The sequence below is a fragment of the Rhinocladiella mackenziei genome (genome assembly GCF_000835555.1).
Source record: "Rhinocladiella mackenziei CBS 650.93 unplaced genomic scaffold supercont1.5, whole genome shotgun sequence".
Taxonomy (NCBI): Eukaryota; Fungi; Ascomycota; class Eurotiomycetes; order Chaetothyriales; family Herpotrichiellaceae; genus Rhinocladiella; species Rhinocladiella mackenziei.
In genome coordinates, this window is record NW_013550600.1 from 1282553 (window position 1) to 1303840 (window position 21288).

At 51.9% G+C, this 21288-nt stretch overlaps 10 protein-coding genes across 10 annotated transcripts; 7 read left to right on the top strand and 3 right to left on the bottom strand.

The window, feature by feature from the left end:
• Positions 1-355: 355 nt before the first annotated feature.
• On the top strand, positions 356-2623 carry Z518_06939 (uncharacterized protein; the record flags this gene model as incomplete). The annotated part of the gene is made up of 1 exon (XM_013415069.1): positions 356-2623. The coding sequence occupies one exon, from the start codon at positions 356-358 to the stop codon at positions 2621-2623; it is 2268 nt and encodes a 755-aa protein (XP_013270523.1).
• A 744-nt stretch (positions 2624-3367) lies between these two features.
• Positions 3368-3559, top strand: Z518_06940 (uncharacterized protein; the record flags this gene model as incomplete). Its single annotated transcript, XM_013415070.1, has 1 exon — positions 3368-3559. One exon carries the CDS (start codon positions 3368-3370, stop codon positions 3557-3559), a length of 192 nt encoding a protein of 63 aa, XP_013270524.1.
• A 69-nt stretch (positions 3560-3628) lies between these two features.
• On the top strand, positions 3629-5856 carry Z518_06941 (uncharacterized protein; the record flags this gene model as incomplete). Its single annotated transcript, XM_013415071.1, has 7 exons — positions 3629-3777; positions 3825-3922; positions 3987-4157; positions 4208-4232; positions 4293-4761; positions 4880-5393; positions 5453-5856. The coding sequence occupies 7 exons, from the start codon at positions 3629-3631 to the stop codon at positions 5854-5856; spliced, it is 1830 nt and encodes a 609-aa protein (XP_013270525.1).
• Positions 5857-6601: 745 nt separating this feature from the next.
• Z518_06942 (uncharacterized protein) lies at positions 6602-8367 on the bottom strand (the record flags this gene model as incomplete). The annotated part of the gene is made up of 2 exons (XM_013415072.1): positions 6602-7818; positions 7875-8367. The coding sequence occupies 2 exons, from the start codon at positions 8365-8367 to the stop codon at positions 6602-6604; spliced, it is 1710 nt and encodes a 569-aa protein (XP_013270526.1).
• Positions 8368-9848: 1481 nt separating this feature from the next.
• On the top strand, positions 9849-11583 carry Z518_06943 (uncharacterized protein; the record flags this gene model as incomplete). Its single annotated transcript, XM_013415073.1, has 2 exons — positions 9849-11181; positions 11210-11583. 2 exons carry the CDS (start codon positions 9849-9851, stop codon positions 11581-11583), a joined length of 1707 nt encoding a protein of 568 aa, XP_013270527.1.
• Positions 11584-12081: 498 nt separating this feature from the next.
• Positions 12082-14361, top strand: Z518_06944 (uncharacterized protein; the record flags this gene model as incomplete). The annotated part of the gene is made up of 1 exon (XM_013415074.1): positions 12082-14361. One exon carries the CDS (start codon positions 12082-12084, stop codon positions 14359-14361), a length of 2280 nt encoding a protein of 759 aa, XP_013270528.1.
• Positions 14362-14817: 456 nt separating this feature from the next.
• Z518_06945 (uncharacterized protein) lies at positions 14818-16407 on the bottom strand (the record flags this gene model as incomplete). The annotated part of the gene is made up of 1 exon (XM_013415075.1): positions 14818-16407. One exon carries the CDS (start codon positions 16405-16407, stop codon positions 14818-14820), a length of 1590 nt encoding a protein of 529 aa, XP_013270529.1.
• Positions 16408-16807: 400 nt separating this feature from the next.
• Positions 16808-18262, top strand: Z518_06946 (uncharacterized protein; the record flags this gene model as incomplete). The annotated part of the gene is made up of 3 exons (XM_013415076.1): positions 16808-17009; positions 17063-17259; positions 17315-18262. 3 exons carry the CDS (start codon positions 16808-16810, stop codon positions 18260-18262), a joined length of 1347 nt encoding a protein of 448 aa, XP_013270530.1.
• Positions 18263-19418: 1156 nt separating this feature from the next.
• Z518_06947 (uncharacterized protein) lies at positions 19419-20448 on the top strand (the record flags this gene model as incomplete). The annotated part of the gene is made up of 2 exons (XM_013415077.1): positions 19419-19662; positions 19727-20448. 2 exons carry the CDS (start codon positions 19419-19421, stop codon positions 20446-20448), a joined length of 966 nt encoding a protein of 321 aa, XP_013270531.1.
• A 31-nt stretch (positions 20449-20479) lies between these two features.
• Positions 20480-21267, bottom strand: Z518_06948 (uncharacterized protein; the record flags this gene model as incomplete). Its single annotated transcript, XM_013415078.1, has 2 exons — positions 20480-21183; positions 21240-21267. 2 exons carry the CDS (start codon positions 21265-21267, stop codon positions 20480-20482), a joined length of 732 nt encoding a protein of 243 aa, XP_013270532.1.
• Between the last annotated feature and the right edge of the window lie 21 nt (positions 21268-21288).

Consider the following 21288-nt stretch of genomic DNA (forward strand, 5'->3'; position numbering starts at 1 on the left):
ATTCTTACGGCACCAACCTCCTCCCGAAAGGACTAGGGAAAATTCTTCCTCGTCTGACTCGATTCTCATCAGCCATGCCTGCGGTGGTTCCAGTCCGTGCGACAGGTTAGTATTTGTCTCAGTCGGAAAGCTTGCCTTGCAGGCGTCAAAAGCCGCTTGAAGGGCAAAACCCCCCTTCGGCGGACTACTGCCACTGACGTCTACACACCCAATTCCCCATCCTCCACCCCCCCGGTCGTACCATCTCCACAACCCTACCCTTGGAATTTCTGGTCGTTGAATTTCATATGTGTTTCCTCATCTCTGTCCCACGTTACTGACCTGAGTATGTTTCTTCCGTCCAGACGATTTCGATATGGCGAAGTTGCAAAAGTCTTTGAAGCAACGGCAACATCATTCCATGCGTCATAGTCGTCACGTCGCCAAATTGACCCCATCTGAGATTCGATCGCTTAATAATAATATTGCTCTTGTCTCAAAGACTGGAAGTCAATCTAGTTCCAAAGGAACTTCTTCACCGGCAAGATCAAGACGTTCAACCAATGCTACTCCACCAGCGACTCCCGATGACCCTTCTGCCTCTCCAGCACAGGCTCATAGAAACCCCGGTTCGAGAAATAACAGTGTCAACCTCCAGACTCCCCCCCATACCCCGAATGAGCATCGAAGATCATCCCAATCGAGTACCCACGGCCATCATCATGGCCACCCTGTTCAGAGCCATGCGAATGGAATCATTCACGCTCCACGACCTCGAGGATCTGCCCAAGCCGCCTTCATGGTCGCCAATGGAATATCTTCTCGTCCATCAAGCTCTGGTTCGTCTAACTATCGTGGATTTCCCACCTATCGAGGACCGGAAGTCACTCGTACTGGTTCGATCAATATGCTTCAACGTCCTTCACCCACCATCGTGACGAATCCATTGTCCAATTTCTCCAGGCCCCGGCAGAGTATGGTTAGCTCGTCACCAGAGCGATGTCGGCAGGAATCGCAAGATATTGGTATTTTGGGGCCTCAAAGTTTGCGTAATGGACGCGCCAATTCTTTGCCCAGTGTCAGTGCACCTTCATCCAGACAACCGAGCCCCCCGAGGGTTACCGATTCTCCGGTGTCGATGATCGTCGACGGCACCGAGAAATTCCCGGTCTTGGATCCTGTCGATGATCCACACAATCAACCCAAGATCCAGGACGACGATGAAGATGCTCAAAATGAATCCAAACCACGGGGCGATGATCAGACCCAAGAGATATCCACGACTCCTGTCGACAGGTCAAAGGAGGTGGCGGAGCCAAAGTCGCCGGGTAAGAAGGACAAACCCAAAAGGTTTACGATCAGCACCGCTTTGTTTGGTGGAGATAAGAGCCATCAAGATGGCGCAGAGAACGCCAGCAAACTTAAGAAAGCCCGAAGACGGACCCTCTCTTTCACCAAGAGTGACGGGATTGAAAAATCATCTCCCGAAGTGCCGACCACTGCACCCCCTGAGGAGGTCCAGGTGGATGGAGCGACCATCGAAAACGGTGATTTTGCTGCACATCCATCAGTTCGGCCTCTATCTTTGATTATCCCCGGCGAATTCAAAGGCAAAGAGAAGGAAATTTACTCCGGCCCGGTCTACGCTCGATGCGCTTGCTGTGGTAAATTGAAACGTCCGCCGGGGTATACGAACGGACTCACCCCAGTGGTGGAAAATGAGAATTTGAGGACCAATTTCAGTTTCGAAATCGAACGAACGTCAGACACTACGGCAAGACGAAGTTCGGATGCCAGTCGAGGCAAATTTACACCAATCATTCCGATGGAGGTCGGCGAAAGTGAGACACGTCAAGCAACAATTGAACCGCCCATAAGTTCGTCTAGTCCCATGAAGCAGCAGAATCAGTACACGAGCATGCCTCCTCCGACTAGGCAGCAAAATCAATATACAAGCCCGGCGAGGAGACCGAAGAGACATTCTGATCCTCCGAGATTCGTCAGATTCGGCAGCTTACATGGTCGACGAAATGCTGATCCAACAGTGATCACTGAAGAGGATGAAGATGAAGTGGATGAAAATCAACCTCTAATGACTGAGCAAGCTAATCCGGATCAAACGGGTGTGACAGCCCACGATTTCGCCGTAATGGATGAAGTGGTGACAAGTCAACCGGTGTTCGACAGCGAAACGGACCGAGCAGTAGTCGAGGCAAAGTTGAATGAACAGCTTCTCACAACCGAGGTGCCGGAGCCCATTTCCCGACGACCATCAAATACGGGATCTGAATCCGACAATTTCTTCACACCTGTTCCTGGTACGACGCCCGTGGTTGAGGATCAATCCAACGAGAAGCAAGATGCCGAGCAAACAATGCTGTTGAACCGAGAGAACTCTTTCCTCGGGCTCCCTGAGCCGCAACTTGGACCCGATTTTGCACCGAGCAACGCGACACTTGGAGAATTGGTTCTCGCCCCCAGTACGAACACGGTGAAAATTAACAGCCTGACGGATTTGGGGGCGAGTGGTGCAGCCGTGGATAATGGTGAGAAGAATATCTTGGAAGGGCTGGAAAAGTCGCGGGAGGTCGATGCAGAGAGACACAAAGGTCAAAAATGGGTTGCTGAAGTCATGGCTGTGTAAGAGTGAGGATAGATGGGGCGCAGATGAGGGATGGGATTTGCGTAGATCTAGGTGGTGGCGGGGAGTCGTCATATTATACCAGCGTCCAATGTATGCACTGACTGACTGATATATCTTGAACATGTTAGCGATTGTTTGAAATATGAGCCTGAGCATTGTATATATTTGAGAACTTGTATTATCATGTCGAGCTGGAACCCGGCTAGGCGAATTTCTCTAGTAAACTGATTTTAAGGTGATAGAACCAAGTCATGCAAAGTCATTCAAATACTTGCTATTGCCCAACTACAATTGGCTCCAAGTCACCGTCTCCCTGCCCAAAGTAGATATATACAATAATAAGACTCCGTGCATCAGCGTCGGTGCCGATTTGTAGTTCGTTAACGTCACTGCCCTTCTCAACTCGGTCTGAGTCCACTGTATGTCTGGATTATTTTCTTTCGGTGTTGTTTTCTTGGAGATTTGTATTTGTGGGTTGGACCTGGGCTCAAGCCCGCCAATTAATCATGTCCACCCACAGATTCCTCGCTTGTTTGCCGTTGTGTAGTAGTGCTTATGTACCACCGAGATACGCCCAAAAGCGTGGAAGACGAGCTACAGTATGCCTGTCACATCGCTGCGTGCGGCAATCTTGGCGTCTAGTCCGGCCGGGCCATGCTAGACGCTTGACCCAAACCTTGATGGCTGATTTATCCTCTGATGAGAAAGTTATGTTCGACCGTCCCCCCCATTCGATGATGGACGATGGGCCCTCTCTCGATTACGGCCAACATCATTGCGATCCTCGAGCTGACCGCGACGCTCACGGGCTATATCCATAACATCAGACATGCGACAAGAGAGCAAGCGAAGGTGGCGGTAGAGGCCAGCAATCTTTACGGTCTCTTGACCAGCCTACGCTTTCGGGTGGAGGAAGCACGGTCCTACGATCCATGATTCAACCAAGTGAAGCTCCTAGGAAGGGAGAACGGGCCACTCGACCAGCTCAAAGATGTTCTTGAGAAGATGGTGGAACAGGCATCATGGTCAAGAAAGAGAGATCAGATCAAGCCGGCCCTGATATGGAAGTTCACCAAGCCGGAGGTAGACCACGCCCTGGAAAGGATCGAGCGATTAAAGTCGCTGATCCAATGTGCCTTAACTGAAGACGTATTGTGAGTACAATGCCAAGCTGAGATTGAGGTGTCGCTGACAAGACAAGCACGTTGTTTCAGGCCATTCACGGTGATATCGTGGCTTTGGGAAACCAGATGGAGCGACTTCATATTCGTACTGAGCGGCTGCAAAGCCATACTGATCGTGAGCGAGGCCCATCATCTCACCCTGTGGTGAGAGAAACGATTAGGCGCTGATGGAAGAATAGAGGACTTGCAACATCGACTGGCGCAATGGTTGGGTATTCCAGACCCGTCGACGAATTACCACGCAGCTCTCCAGAAGCGACACCCCAAGACTGGATTGTGGTTGGTAAACGGGATACATTTCGCTGGTTGGAAAAGCTCCGAATCTTCTTTGATGTGGCTGTACGGCAATGGTAGTGAGAAACTATTACACATGACCTGTGGGACTAACGGATCTTGTCAGCGGGTTGTGGCAAGACGGTACTAAGGTGAGTCAAACTCGCAAGGAACGTGCTCTTACGGGAGTATGAAGCTGACCGATCCATCAGCGCTGCGGCGTTGCAAAGCATAATCCAGCACCGAGACTCTCGACCGGACACGGCCGTCGGCTACTTCTATTTTGACTTTAACGACGCCGAGAAGCTGTGGTCAGGAAAGGCGATTCGATCAATATTGTTCCAGTTTGCTCAACAAGCGAATCACGATCTCCAGAACCTGAAGCAGATGTACCAAAGTTGTGGGAATGAGCAGCAGCAGCCGGCCGAGGATGCGATCCGATCACTGCTTCGCGACACGACGGACCGGATAGGATCCAAGTTCGTCGTCTTGGATGCGCTGGATGAATGTACTGATCGGGAAGATCTCTTGACGTTTCTCCGCAATTTGGTCGACCTAAAGCTGACAGGTCTCCGTGTGATGGCGACGAGTCGTCGAGAGAAAGGCATCGAAGAGCGATTGACACCGATGGCGAACTACAGCATCGACATCCAGAGTGCTGTTGTGGACGCGGATATCCAGGTCTAACTACGGACCCCAAGCTGAAGAAATGGCCAGAATCGGTCCGAGATGAAATCACAAGTGTGATGATGGAGAAGGCTCATGGCATGTGTGTGACACTTTGAGGTACTAACCACAGACCAGGTTCCGATGGGTGTACTGTCAGCTGGAATCGATTCGACACTGTGCTAAGCTGCGAGCGCTCCAAGAGGCATTATCGAGCTTGCCCAAGACGCTGGACGAGACGTATGATCGGATATTGCAAGGTCTGGAGTCGAGAGGCCAGCTCCGTGATGCGGTCACGACATTGCGGTGGTGGTGCTATTCAATACGTCCTTTACACATGGCCGAAATAGTGGAAGTCCTTGCCATTGAGGGCGGAGACGATGGAGGCTTTTTCCCGGAGGAGCGCCTTCCAGACCCGGCGGATATTATGGTGGTATGCTCCAGCTTGATCAGCTGTAGTGCTGCCGCAGATGACGACGATGACAACTACAACGAATACGGCAACGACGACGACAATGACGATCGTGATGGAGGCGATAGTAGCCATCCAGAAGGCCACATCAAGCAGATTCGACTGGCCCACTTTTCTGTGAAAGAATATCTCTCAAATCGATGTGCTCTTCACTCAGATTTCCAGACCCCGGCGTGTCACCAATAGGTCGCTGAAGGGTGTTTGCGATTGAGCAGACACCTCTGACGAGGGAAGTGGTGCTTCGGTATCCACTGGTTCGGTATGCTGCGGAACATTGGTGGCGGCACGCACAGAAGGTCGATGAAGCTGATGCCCGTACAATGATCGATCTCGCGTCGAGACTGTTGAGCGTCGAAGATGGGGCCCTGTTGTCATGGATACGGCTCTACAACCTTGATGCCCTGCGGAGAGGCTTGTACCTGTCCCTCACATCTGCTGATGTGGCCCCGCCATTGTATTACGCAGCTTCTGTCGGGTTGTTGAGAGTCACTGAGAATGTATTGCTACATACAACGAATGTCAATGCTCAAGGAGGCAGGTATGGTAATGCCCTGCAAGCAGCTTCATATTGGGGCTACGAGAAGGTGGTACAGCTACTGCTGGACGCGGGAGCAGAGCACGATGAGTGGAGCGGTTAAAGTAGTTACGTCTCTTCTTGAAAGTGGAATGCGTTATCTTTCGCGGATCTTATAGCAACACACTGAGAGCTGAGATCTTGGTAAAGTAGATCATGCTCCTTGCTTCGCACATATGAATAGAAGAAGTAGGAAGGCCAAAAGAGCAGAAGTAAGGATTCAGCATGAATTCATCAACTTGGCGTGCGTTTTATAGCACCCGTCAGTTCTGCTCTTGCGTTCACTTTGTCATTCAGCTGGGATGTGACTGACAATATACCGTGCTGTGACGTAATATATGCTGCCTTATGGACGGTGAGGACCCATGCTCATCCGTAGACGGTAAAGCGCAATGTAGGGGTATCTTGGTTATTGACTTTAAAAAGGTCGTGCGACATGTACTTTTGCGATGTGTACGCAGGGCGAAGTTGGTTTTGCATGCAACTGCATTGGGCTGAAGCAAGCACAAGCTGGTGCTCGAGAAAGCAGGATTTTTGGCTTGAAGGAGCAGATGAGGAAAGATATTGAATCAATTCAGATTACATTGTCATCAAATTGGATCTACCCAAATCAAAACTCTACCCGAGGTCCAAACATCTCTCACATTCACCCCCTGATAGTTTGTACAGTTTTCCAAAAAGGCGACATCAAAGTCATTTTCATCCACACACGCATTAATGAGGGGGACCAGAAATGTCCAGCTTGTCTGAAATCGGTAATCCCCAAAACACCGTACCGGATAACAGTATAATTAAATTCAACTTCCTCCTCACAAGCCCGCAGTAATCTTGCCAGCAACCTCGTCAGCCACACTCTCCTCATACCAGGCCTTGATGCGGACAGCCTTCTCGGGACTTCGGACCTTGACATCCATTTGGAATGGAAGCGGTCCGCCGATCAAGTTGGGAGTGAATGCATTGGAGTCAGGCCACTGGGGTTGACCATTGGCATCCATGCATGGTTTGAGCTCGAAGCAGCCAATAATGCTGCCGCAAGCGACAAGCGTTTCAGCTTCCGTGAGTTCAACACCGGGGCACATGCGACGACCCATTCCGAAACCGTGGTGACCCATCAGTCTGGGATACTCGGTGAGAGGCTCCTTATATGTTGGGTAGTCCTTCTCGAGCCAACGGTTGGGTTTGTAGGTCTCTGGGTCGGGGTATAGCTCTGGGTTACGGGCCAGGGCGAGATCGACCGCGTGGATGACCGCACCTTTGGGGAGGTAGTAGCCGTTCCATTCGTCATCCTCCTCAAGAAGACGTGGGACACCCAATGGAACTGGCGGTCGCCATCTGACGCACTCCTTGATGCACGCACGCAGGATTGGCAAGTCGGGAAAGTCCGAAACTTCAATGACACGGTCGCCAATGACCTCATCGTATTCCTTGCGAACCTTTTCTTGCCATTCGGGGTGGAGGACCATGGCGAGGAAGAAGCAATAGAGTGGACCACCAATGGTGAAGATGGCGACCGTGACCAACATACCAACCGCGTAGGCGGCCTCGTGGTCATCGAAACCGAAGGATCGGGAGCCACTTTCTGCTTCCTTGCGCTCAAAGTAAGTTCGGGCGTAGCTGATGGGAGCAGTTCCTTGATCCATTTCGGCACGGACCTGCTTCATGAGACCCTTCCAGAGCTTCTCCTCCTTCTCGCGTCGTTCACGGACCCGGGCAATGGAGGGGTTGAGCCATTCAGGGAGACCACCCAGGAAAGGCAAAAGGTTGGTAATGGGGCCGGAAGGAGAAATCTGAGGAATGAATTCACCCGCGTTCTTACAGTGAGCGGCCGCCGATGCTGGGCTACCATAACCAAGGCGAGCGCTGATACGGCCACAGAAACGATCCGTCAGGGCAAAGTGATCCTTGGGATCCGCGAGGAGCTTATAGAGGAATCGCTTGCACTCGTGACTGACATAACCGTAGTACTTTTGGTTGAAGCCCTGGGTCAAGACGGTGTGGGCGAACTTTCGCTGGTTGCGCCAGTGGTCTAGACACATACAATTAGCCTTCAGGATTCCAGCACGGGTTAGATATCAATTGTACCGTCATGGGCGAGAAGCGGGAGGTATTGGCCCTGGGAGTCACTGCCCGGAACAGCAGGCACCATCGGTCGAGAGGAGTAGATTCTGGCCTTCTTGCACAGCAAATCGTAGGCAATCTTCGCGTCACCGACCCAGATGTGCATCTCACCGCAGATGGTGGAACGGAAGATACCATTGTATTGGTCACAGAACTTCTTCATGGCGAACCAGGGGGCATTTGGGTCGACATCGTGGACACGGCCGATGTAGGGGATAGTGCTCATCGGACCAGGGATGAGCTTGAGGCCCGGGGGAGGGCGATCCCTCAACATGTATCGGATGATCTGGATGGTGGTCACCAGGACGAAGATGCCGGTGCCAATGAACCATTTGTAAGTGCCCATGGCATTGACGGCCGCTTGGGATTGGTAAAGAGCGTCGGAGGTTTCGTTGTTGGCACCGAGATAGCTGGAGATTTGGGTCATGATGACCGACGGCGAGATGGAGGCCGCCATGGTGAAGGAAAAATGCTTTGGCTTGCAACGATAATGGCAAGAGAGCAGGAAAACAAAACGAAGGGAAGGGGGAACCTAATAAGATGGACGGACAAACGAAAAAGAAAGGAGAGGGGAGAGGAGTCCAGGGCGCAGAACAAATATTAAGGCCAAATGCGTTGATCCTAGCGGGGGAGCCAAGTTGGCTGGGCAGTGGTGCCGTGGGAATTACCTGAGTCGGAGGCTCGTGCTGATAGGTGCAGGGATGAGGGCGCAGTTGGCATCAGGGCCCGGAGTCTGGGAGGACCAGAAGTAAGATTTGTCCGTGGCTAACGTCGCACAGGAAGTTGGGCTCTCAGCCCCCTTCAGCCTTTACAGCATCTGCTGAATTGGGATGAAATTGATACATCGGGAGCCGCTAGCTTGGTGTCAATCATAATACAAACTAGGCTGTTTGGGGCCTTAGGGGGCCTAGCCCGGGGCCTCCATGCTGCAGCGATTGTACCTAATTTTGGAACGACGGCGAGCCATCGCACACAGCCACTTGTCCACCACTCGCTCTCCGCAGCGTTTTCCCCTGATACCGGCAATACCGCCTCCTGGGCCACTTTCCTAAAATTGGTATGTCCGTAGCGTGGATCTGGGTCGAATCGAGCATGGCCCAACACGAGCGACCTGCAATTAGCCTCCTGCTACTGGCCATCCTGAGAGTAATTTTTCGCCTGGTAAACCCGATACTATTGGAGGAGCTAGTAAACGGCACGAGTTTGAAACACCATCTCGCGATCGCGCGGTCCGAGGCCTTGGGCTTTGGTCTATTACGCAAAAGAGACGTGATGCATCGCGTGGTTTTCATCAATCTGATCGCCCCCATTTTCTGCTTCGGACTTCCATTGTGTCATGCCATCATATCGTTCATATAACTGATGTCTGCTTCCATCATATTGTATGATGTGTGGACTGATGGTCGCGGCCTCCATCGCGGTCAGGTCCCTTTTCTGCGCGAGAATCAGACATCCCCACTCAACTGTGAAGATGAAGATAGTTTCATTCTCGGGATGACAGGCCCCTCAACCGAAAGTAACGGCCGTGTGATCAACACGAAAGGCTATTCTCCACCATCGACTATACCCTATGGCGTAGCTGGTCGACTTACCGAGTTTCGAACTCAGCCTTGTGAAGTCACGTGTATTTTAGTCAGGTTGAGCATCAAATCTTGGCGCGAACTCTGCCATCAAAGAAATTTTTGTGAACGACCTCATCACCGGCAAAACACTCCATCTCACGGCTGGACTGATCGATTGGTGGGATGATTGCTAAGATTGTCCCGGACATCTTCCAATCCCGAATCCCCCAACATTCCGGGTTCTATTTTGGCCAAGGAAAGGATGACTGCAGGTGGGTATCACCTCACCACCATCGAACACAAATTGACAACCGTACGGCCACCTCTTCTCACCCCTTAAACCCACTCCGTTCCGTGGAAATTGCCAAACTTGATGATGGCTGCTTCCCAACTGCTGTTGGATCCGGTCACCTTACCTTACTGGCCAACCTGTAAAAACGCAGTGTCCTGGTCGGGCGAAGGTTTGGCTGTGGCTGCAGGCGAGGTTGTGCATATCCTGACGCCCCGTGATACTTCGCATTCCCTCGAGGCTCCCGGCCACAAGCGGTGGCACACGTTTACCCTTCGCGTGAACCAATTCGATCCCTCAGAATGGCCTTTTCTACCGATGGCTCCCCTCGGCCACTTTTCGATTGGCGAGGAACTCTCCGAATCTCCCGTCGTCTCGCTGGCCTGGTCTCCGTCCGGATTGGGCCTCTACCGAAGAAGCGTTTTGGCCATCTTAACTTCAAATCTTGTCCTTTCCTTTTGGGAAACGAATGGAAGACTGGGCGTGTGGCAGAGGACTGGCATAGTCAATCAACACTTGCCCGTTGAAACAGGCTCCGAGAAGGCGGATGAGTCCAGACGCAAACGCCGTATTCGAGCCTTCCATTGGCTCCCCGGAATGGAACCGCTGGCCAATTCAAAATGGGGGCCTCAATTCCTTGCGGTGGCCGATGACAACAATACGATATTGGTGTTTCACGTATGGAAAATTAAGACGGCCTCGTATGGACAATGGTCCTTCGAGCGCATAGGTCAGCATAGAGCAGCGAAATCGGATCCAATGACATCGCCCATGCACCGAAGGATTAGTCTCCGTGCTATTCTTTCACAGACGTCGCCAATATCGATGCTGGAGACGACAGAATGGCATCTCCATGAGGATCCCGATGAAAATACCAGAGTGGAAAATGTGATTGTCAAGGTGAGCTTCGGTCCATGCGGTCAGGCGAAGTATCTTTCCATACACGTTAAGAGACCGGTCCGAAATGATACCGATGACGATTCTCCCGCTCGAGAGTGGGAACTTTCGATAGAGGAGTCTCAGATGCCCGCCGATCTCCCCCTCGCTGAGCCGCCTGCGGAACGCTTGTTTGAACCCGCCATCCAGAAACCTTGGTCAGACTTCAATGAAAAGTTTGCTCTCGGAGGAAGAGTTCGCATCCGGCACTGGGGCAGCGCTTGTTCTCCCGACCAAACTCAGGCTGCAGCTTGCGTTTCACTCCATCCCTCTGACATGATTGAATCCGGGATCCCCTCGAATCAGCATTCAATTATCGTGTTTATTCAGTTGCAGGAGCCCCTGGCAACAGAAACAGCGATCAAGGATGATTATACCGTATATGAGGAGATTCTTGCCCTGGTGGTCAATTCTCCGACAGAATGGATCCGGACAGAGTTGGACAAGAATATCGTCCGAAATGCTACGGCTCTCATTTTCAGGAGTTTCTCTTCTTCTCCGAGGTTAATCAGATGGACAACTACCTTACCAGAGCCACTTTCTCATTTGGGAGACCAACCCAGTGAAGGGGTCGATCGAGACGCCACGATCCGGCGGCACCACGACCCCACAGACGCTGAGCAAGATGCGCGCTCCCACTCTGAACCCAGACATCAAAACGTCCCTTCCTCGACCTCACACCAAGAGACTTGCGAGATATGTCGTTCACCCATACAATTCTCATCACCTTCAACGCCAGCCAGGTGCGCAAGAGGTCACCAATTCAGCCGATGCAGTCTCTCCTTCGTTGCTATTCAAGAGCCTGGTGTGTCGAAATATTGTTCCAAATGCAGCAGGCAGTCCCTCGATCCTGGCAAGTTGGAATTGCCAGATGGCCCGAGCTTGAGTCACGAGCTATTCCGTAGATTCGACGTTTGTCCATATTGCCAAGGCAAGTTTCGGGGGTAGATTGGAATGCGTCCTCGACATGGACCTTTGGTGTCACCAACGCAGACCCATCCGCGAACAGAATGAAATCACGCCGGCTCTGAAGCGCGACATTTATGATAATCGCCATCTCTTTGTTCCTGTCCGAAAAGGTCAACAAATCCACCCTGTGGCTTTCGAGTCAATTGTCAGAGTGCTCCGGCAAGTAGTATTGCCGCAAACGGCTCTCTTCTTTCAACATCAACTCACCGCCAGCAATCGCCCCAGATGGTGACACACTTGAAATATCCTTCGATAATGATACTAAATTCGAAACCTTTCATATACCTCCTGGTCTTTGGCGTCAAGGGGGTTCATCCCTACGAGTCCGATGCGTGTCTTGGGCCGTAGACCAGTTATTGTTTCTCCGACCCGGACTCCTCGTAACGAAGTCGCCTCGGTTGAAAAGGACTTCACAATGCCACCTGCAGAAATCCCACGACCTTCGTCGCCTCTCGTAGGTTGGCGAGGTGATATGTCGTGTTTGACAAGATCGTCACAAGATCAACATCATCCTCAAGAGATCAGCCGCTGGTCTAAGACGACGACAGAATCAGAGTCCTCCGAGAATCTACGAGAGACGTCGCCCCAGAAGTCACGTGTGCAGAAGAAAAATTCAAAACGCAACAGGCAATCAAAGGACATGACGAATTCTAGTCCTGTGGACCCATCCTCCGATCGAGTTACCAGCCCGTGTCAACCAATTGACAACCTTGGCATGCCTCCAATCGCCGTGGCAGGTCCGGATGAACCTCGATCTTTCTATGACTCCGGTTCAGATGATTCGGATGACGATGAGCCTGTTATTCACCGAGCAAGCAGCGTTCGTGTCAGCAAACCCCATATCGTCCAGCAAGGCAATGCATCTGGCGGCTCTGTTCCAAAGCTATTCGGCCCCCATTCAGCGCCAACAAATGAAGAAATCCCGACACCAAAAGGGCAACAAACATTAAGCTATGGAACTAAGAACTCAACCCATGGAACTCCCTCTGCCGAGAAGACGGAGAAGGATCTAGTCCGAGGCGGACCACAAGACGCTTTGAAAGTCTTGGAAGGTCAAGATTCTGAGAAAGACTCCTTGACTGCTCGTTCGCCAAACCCAGCCGAAGAGACCACCGGGCAAAAGGATGCCATGACACGAACGATTCTCGAATATCCCGATGCTCCCGGTAGAAATGAGGCGCTTGAGACCCTACCGGCGCCCATGGGTGGCTTTGAATCAGTTCACATATCGAGGACTAACACCGAGACAGCATACTCAAGCAGCACATATATCTCTCCATCCTCCATTGACGGCCTGCGCTCCAATCCCACCACTGAAAACGACAAGAGACTCTCACGAGCCATCTCAGCTCCAGTCCGCAACTCTGGTCGTCGTGTCATGATCCGGCCGGCGGACTTGGTAACGGATCGGGCCAATCATGACCACAAGCTCTTCCGAGAATCCATAGTCAGCACACCCTACCCTGCTCGCCAAAGCAGCATCAGGGAGATCGATGAAGTGCCAGCAGCACCAGAAGCGAAAACAGCTCAACAGCCGCGACGTGCCAAACGTCTCTCCAACCACAAGGAAGACGAATCCGAAGAGGAGGACAAATACTCCGATGCGAAAGAGCAAAATGAGAAGAATAGTGGCAAGGCAGACCAACCACCGGAGATCCCTCTGTCCACCAAACCTGTGTCCTCTTCTGCTCCGACGACGTCCAAATCCGACCGCTTCCCGTCTCCGGTTGCTCCAGAGATCTTGTTCCTCGACCTCCGTCTCACGCGCCACCCAGATGCCGGCGTCACGGTCGAAATCGAAATCACGGACAAGACCACCTTTGACGACGAGCAGCTCTTCGCCATCGTCCGCAACGCCTACACCAATAAGTTATTGGGCATGTCGAGGCGATTTTTCTGCGCCAGGATCCTGTCATACGCGAGCGTGGCTGACCATCTCAGTCCAAACCTCGGAGTTATTCCTTCTCCACGAAGGGACCGCGGCTATTGGCGCGGGGGCCAAGCAGCGGCCATGGCAGCGGACATCGATGGCGGCGATTTCGTCAAGCACCTGCTCCAGCCACGGCATGGACGGAGGAGAAAAATATGGCTCCTTTGGCTCCGCAACCATCAACGTCATGAATCATCGACCACCTCCTCGTTCGCTCGCCGGTCGCGCATGGTGCCTCCTGGCAGCCCCCGACATGCTCCCGCGAGCCCGGTGTTCTCGTTCGCCCACTCTCGAAATTGCAGCAGTGGAAACCACAACGACTCGTCCCCGAGTATGGAAACTGCTCCTAACTCAGCGCTCGGCATCGGAAGTAGGAGCAACCTCAGCGTCAAACCCAGCGTCGCTCTCCGCACCGAGTCGCTGGCAGCCGTGTCGTCGCGGCACTCGCACGTGCCCGTGCAAACGGGTCCGCCGACATTGTACCTGCACCACACATTTTCGGTACGTAAAATCTTAGCTGGCTTGTTGACGACATTCTTCCTCGCTGTCTCTGTTGCTGTCATGTGGATCGTCTTCGGCCCCCCGGGTCGTCGCGCCGACCAGGGCAACGGCACCACGACGTCCGAAGGGAAGGAGTATACGCTCAGTTGGAAGCGGGATGCGCAGGGCAGAGTGCTGGTGGGTTTGGTGCTGGGGATTCTTGTCCTTGATCTGGGTTTGGTTACAGAGGCGGTCTGGGCGTGGGCGAGCTGGGTTCTGATGTAGAAGTTGAAGAGCAGAGTTTCAAAAGATGGGGAAGGGAAAGAGGTGGAAATATGATATGAGACAGATGCAGGAGAGATAAAGATGTCGGTCTTGTCTTCGATTTCGTTGCATTGTTCTACTTATAATAATTCCGTCTCGACTCGTGAATTCAAGTCCAAAGGATGAAACACAAATACACCTTCATATGGATTGTGAAGCTGGACAGATGTGCGATAAACAAGTATGCAGAGTATATTGCACCGTTGTTCACAACGTCATCTTAGTTCGTCGTATCTTATACAGAGTGTATCACCCCATGTATGATCCCGAACAACACCCGAAAAATGCCAATCCCAAACCCAGCCCCAAACCAAGCAGGAGACCAGTCCAGAACTGGACTTGACGGCTGACTCGACCCAGGTAGGTTCTCTTTCATCATCACGAGCATCCCACATCTATATCGACCAGGTAATCCATTCAACCAGCCATCGTCTTTTGTCCGCCTCTACACCAACACCGATTCTCGCCTTCACGTTCCATCTGGATCACGACGTCCATCTTGCGTGAGCGTAAATACATTCCGACTCTCTCCCTGACGTCCTCAAGGTCGGCAGTGAATGAGGCAATGACATGGATGACACCGAGGACGGTAGGGTCTTCATTTTCGCCGTCACATTTCTTCCCTTCGCTGTTCTTGTGGGAGTGGCTGTGATGATGATGGTGATGATCATGACCGTGTGAATGTCCATGATGGTGACCGGGTTCCTTCTTGATATCCTCGAGCCAGAACTTTGGAACCGTGTAGCCTGCCACACCTCGAATTTCGGCAACGCCGCTGAGAATGCCCCGGAGATTGTATTCGACGTCCGAGTTCAGGGACAAGAGGAGAATTTTAGTCGTATTTGCGACTAGAGGAATGGTGGATGCAAAGATGAGAATGGCGATGATGCATGAGGCCACGGGATCGAAGCCGCTCCAACCGGTCCACCGGACGAGGAGGGTAGATCCTACGACGGCCAGGGAACCCAGGGCATCCGCCATGATGTGGAGATAAATTCCCTGCATGTTTTCGCCACCGTGGTGATGGTCGCTTGCTGCCTTCTTGCCTTTCATGGGCGAGGCAGAGGCGGTTAATGGGGTTTCTGATTCGTCATGAATATGGTCATGCTTGTGATCATGGTCGTGGTCATGGTCATCGGGAGAGTGGCCTTCATGTCCATGTCCATGATCATGGGCGCCATGAAAAGCGAAGATGCCCACGAGATTGACAACCAAGCCGATAGTACTGACCACAAGGAGCTCTGTTGTTCGACTAATGTCAGCACCGGAAAACAGTCGTTCCATGGCTTCGTAAACGATCTCAATGCTGATGAGCATCAAGAAAATTCCATTTCCCAGGCCTGCCAGTGTGTCGATTTTGCCATAGCCATATGGAAACTTCAGGCTAGGGGGCCATTTGCTCATGACAGCAGCACAAACACCAACCAGTAACGCAACACAGTCGAAGAACATGTGTATACTGTCACTGATCAACCCCAAAGACCCGGTAAGAATACCATAGGTTGATTGGACCACCATAAAGCACAGATTCAAGATCATGAAATAAAAGATCCGCCGTGACTCGTCATCCTCGAGAATGCCGTGAAGTAGGGCATAGTTCTCGGTCGATTGTAACAAGAGTTCGGTCGGTTTAGAGAAGTTCCTGCGGAACTGGGGACGCAGTGTTCCTCCCGGAGATGAATATGCCGTTTGTTCTGTATCCCTCCTCTTGGGTATAAATCGAGCATCCGAGATATCGAAGGCGGGAGTCAGGCTAATGTGGTTATGCTGGTGGAAATGGGTGTCGACTGGAGGGAGACGACTCGTTTCACTTTGTTGGACGGCCGGCTCAGATGAGATTCGTGCCAAAGGAAAGGGCGCGGTGAGACGACCTCCCGTCCGATGTCGTTGATGGGAGCGTGAGTGTGAATGTGAGTGAGAGGGAGAATGCGAATGAGGTGGCGATTGATCGTGCCCCTGCTGGCAGTTGTCTGTGGCAGCAACAGGCAAAGTAAAGGTTGCGCTCATCGTCTTCTCTGGAGGCTGTGAAGACTGAGCCAGTTTGCGGTTTGGGTCAACATCCAGCTCTGCGGTCCAGCTCTGCGGTCAAGCACTGCGTTGGAAGCGAGGTGAGGTGAAAATTGAAGGATCGACTGTCGTAAAGAATCTCGGCACAATGGGATGAAGTTGGTCAGTGCGAAAGAGGGTGCGTATACGAATGAGAGTGCGACAGGCACACGCAGCGATGATTCGCGGATTGGATGATCGTCCACCAGCTCCCTTTTGGGCAGACGGTGTTCGGTCCAATTAACCAGATTGCATGCGCAGACAGCTCTCCATTGGGCGATGCTTCAACTTGGGACTGTCATCATTTCATACTCCCTTATCATTGTCTGGTCATTTGGAATGCCGGTGTTGGATCCCGGCCATGTTGTTGACATCGCTGGTGATCATTTCTACTCTCATTACTATCTTGTTACTGATTTTACCTTCCCAGCGCAATCCAAATGATCAACGATGCACCGTCCAAGTCGTTGTCCTCGGTGACCTGGGTCGAAGCCCACGCATGCAGTATCATGCCTTGAGTATTGCCAATCATGGTGGTCTCGTCCAGCTTATTGGTTATCGGGGTATATCTTCAAGAACACTCGTGGTCGCGAGAGATCTAATGTTGCTGGCCCAGAAACCGATCCTCTGCCGGAGCTGGTAACGCACTCAAATGTCACTATCATACCGCTTCGTCCGGCTCCTCGGCCACTTCAAACGAGTAACAGACTGTTGTTCCTCCTGTTTGGCCCGTTGAAGGCTCTTCTGCAGACGTGGACTTTGTGGCGCACCTTGAGCTACTCAGCGAAACCCTCGAAATGGATGCTTGTCCAAGTAATGTGGTCGTCCAGACGCTGCCATCTTCTTTCACTGACGTTTGTTCGTGCAGAATCCACCTTCGATTCCCACCCTGTTAGTTGCCTCGATTGTGTGTTTCGTCCGAGCTACCAGGCTAGTGATCGACTGGCATAATTTTGGCTATTCCATCCTCGCACTGAAATTGGGTGACGATCATCCGATGGTGACCATGTCAAAGCTGTACGAGACGACGTTGGCAAAGACCGCAAATGCCAACTTCACCGTCACACATGCCATGGCCAGAATTGTGAGATCTGAGTTCGTGACTGATGCCTCCGTCTTGACGTTACCTGACCGTCCCGCAAACTTGTACCATCCCTTGACAGAATCGGAACGCTTTGCTTTCTTACGGAGATACTCGCCTTTGGCAGGCCACTTCAAAGCTCTAGTGGACGGAAAGACCAGATTGATCGTGTCATCGACGTCTTGGACTGCTGATGAGGATTTTGGGCTCTTTTTGGACGCTCTCTGCAGTTACTCCGCCAGTGCCACTTCTTCTCACCCTCAGCTTCCCGAGCTCGCCGTGGTCATCACCGGTCAGGGTCCGCTAAAACAACAATACCTCGGCAAGATCCGGGATCTGCGTCGTGGTGATGCTCTCGAAATGGTGGACATTCATACCGACTGGCTCAGCTTCGAGGACTACGCTCTCCTCTTAGGATCCGCGGATCTCGGAGTGTCCCTGCACACCAGCAGTAGCGGTGTTGACCTGCCCATGAAAGTGGTCGATATGTTTGGTGCGGCACTTCCAGTGGTGGGCTGGAGCAAGTTTGCCGCCTGGTCTGAGCTGGTAACTGAACATGTCAATGGACGAGGTTTCAGCAGCGCAGAAGGCATGGCTGATATTCTCCGCGAGCTTTTCGACCCACAGTCACAACAGCTGGCAACTTTGAAAGAAGGTGCAAGAATTGAAAGTCAACGTCGGTGGAACACTGAGTGGGATCCTGTTGCAGGCAAACTCTTCGAACTAGTGGCCTGAACGGTGAATCTCCTTCGAACGAGGCTGAATCATATACCATGCGCTGGGCTGATGGGACAAGTTAGGCAAAACGAATCTTGGAGCTTGCCGGGCCCTCACATCATTCTGAGGAGGTCAGGCCTTGCTTGTCCAGAACTACACACCAGCCCAACCCACCAGAGATACCCAGGTGGACCAAGGACGGGTTCATTGAGTCGGTGGTCGGCCCCAGACTGGGTTGACGCTCATCCTCTTTGAACCAAAACATTCCAGTTACTTCCGCCTCAGCTACTGGACATATCGACCTCGTCAGATGCGAAATGTCAAATGCATGGTTCGGCGTACTCCTGCATGGATCATTAAACTCTACGACCGAGGTACCATTTCACAAACTTGGAGCCACATGGTTATCAACCTCACCTTCATGTCATGGTCGAGGAGCAGGAGGTATGCCGTGGATTCTCGTATAGTTTTGGTGGTGTCCTCCGATGATTAGGTCACCGGTCCTGTACAGTAGCGTATCGGGCATCTTTGGAATTGGGCCTGTCACGGAGGTCCCCGCTTTGCTCCGTACGCTGACAGCTTCCTCAAGAGTTTTCTTTGCGATGCTATTTCAAGCCCACATATTCTAGCGATCCTCTTGAAAAGGCAATATTCATCCGATTTAGCCGACCGACAGCATTCGCCAAGACAGCCAAGCGGGATGGTAAAGTCAAAGAAATAGTGATCTAACCCTGACTTTCGTCCAAGCAAGATCAAGAAGTCGGAGGGAAAGACCGTTGAGATTCAAGTTTGCATCGCCAAGTGGGACGAATGAGGGCGCCAGACTCAAATCTGATTAACGTCGTCGTCAGCCCTTACAAAATATATGGTCCTGAATGCTCGATTACTCTCAATCACATCGAGATACCCTTTCGTCAAGAGAAAACCGGCATATTGGTTCAGTGATTCAGTGAGCTGGTGTCTGGGGGACTCAGAGAGGGAGTAGTTTTGACGCCACAGGACTGCGGACATGGGGGAATTCGTTGCTGTAAGTACTTGGAGAAATGATTTGGCGCATGCTTGGGATGGCTTCTCTGACATTTTTAATCTCGGACACCGACCGCTCATAACCCTTGACCCTTCACTCAGTCCTGAATCATAGTTTGAGGGCGCAGTACAAAAGAGCATCTCGCTGATGGCAGTCTTTCTCCAGCAGGCAAGACGAGTTGCATACCATCCTGATAAAGCGGATGACAACACCTCGACACGTCATATCAAGAGGTTACCACGATCAGCTCCCTTCTCGTTGTTTGTAGAAACCTTGGAACGAGATGGCTGTGTAATTGTCAAAGATTTCACGGATATAACGACTTTATCACAAGCGGATCAGGAAGTCAGGCCGTGGTTGGATAACCAGGATGGAGGTCCAGCCGTGGGCGGTAAGAGACATACATATATATATATCACTTCTGGGCCGTCCTACAAGATCTGACTGGCGTTCAGCACTTCAGGGCCAGACGAGAACGGTGACCCGACTCATTGGAAGAAGTGCGACTGTGCGTGAGAAATTTTTCGCCGATCCCTTATATCAAGATCTCTGTGAGCACTTCTTAGCATTGGAGACGACACACTATTATGGAAACAAGCCTGTAACGACCACCAGCCACCCGTTACTCTCGATATCTATCACCTTCGACATCCCTCCTGGAACCCCGGCGCAAGATCTACACCGCGATGATAAAAATCATCACGCGCGCCATACCCGTTCCGATTCCTATGAGAAGGGTCGTGACATGCTGCTCGGTTTGTTTGTTCCAGCTTGTGACACAACCAAAGCAAATGGAGCCACGCGAGTTGTTCCCGGGAGCCACCTCTGGGACGATAGCAAGCCCGATTTTGGCCCTGATGGAAATCACGGGGTTATGGATGCAGAGATGCAGATGGGTGAAGCGTTCATCATGCTGGGAAGTCTCTATCACGGTGGTGGCGCATATGAGAAGCCTCTGGGCACCATCAAGGAGGGTGTCAGAGAGAGTAGGACGGTTCATGCTATGTTTTCATGCACCGGGGTGCATCGTCAGGAAGAAATCTCGTTTCTTTCCTATCCTATCGAGGAAGTCAGGACCTACTCTAAAGTGGTTCAAGAACGGTTGGGTTGGAAGCAGAGCGAACCTAATCTGGGTTGGGTCGACCTCAAAAGCCCAGAATTCCTGCTCGAATCTTGAATGAGAGAAGACTGTCGAGCAACGAACAGGGTCAGATGTCCATGCTCGGACCGAGAACGGTGCAGCTGAATCGCAACACCCCATTTCCAGCTACCTCTTCACGCTTCAAGAATGGTAGCGGTCCCATATTCAGCGCCTTCTCGCTCAAAACATCCTCATCGTCACTGAGCTGCCCTCGATCCACTGGCCCCTTCCTGCTCCCTTCCAGTTCCCACAGACGGCCATCTTTACCTTTGACGAACGCGATGAAGGCGTGATTGGGATCTTCTCCCAATGGTGGAGCGGTGGTGTCCCCGGTTTGAGCTGCTGCTGCGTGGGCCTCCTCCAACAGATCGGAGTCATGAAGAAATTGAGCCCTCTCGGTCGGTTTAAGGGGCGTAATGTCTTGGACCAGTTTGTCGAGATCACTACCTTCCTGAATAAAATCGGCCGCAGCACCATTTGTGATGCAGTGAAGGAGACCGATCAGACCGCAAGCATGCTGGATGATTTGGCGGTAGAACATGACGGGCTCTTCAGGGCCCGATCCATCATAGTCTGGCTCCACCTCATTCTGCTTGGCTTGAAATGCCTTTGACGTTTCAGTTTCAGGATAGATGAACAAGAGAGCGCTGGCAGGACGGGGAAGAAGAGCAACGAGGTCAGGATCCGTCAGACTGTAGGCATCTTGGAAGGAGAGAGCGGGAGACAATCCCAATTTATGGGCCAACTGGGTCATGACCTCGGGATTGTTCTCTGAAACGGTGTTAGTGGAGGGGTGTGGATAACTTGTCGCAGAACATGCTTGTTACCTAGTGGAATAAATGTCTTCCTGGCCATGTTTGGAGATCTTTGCTCGCA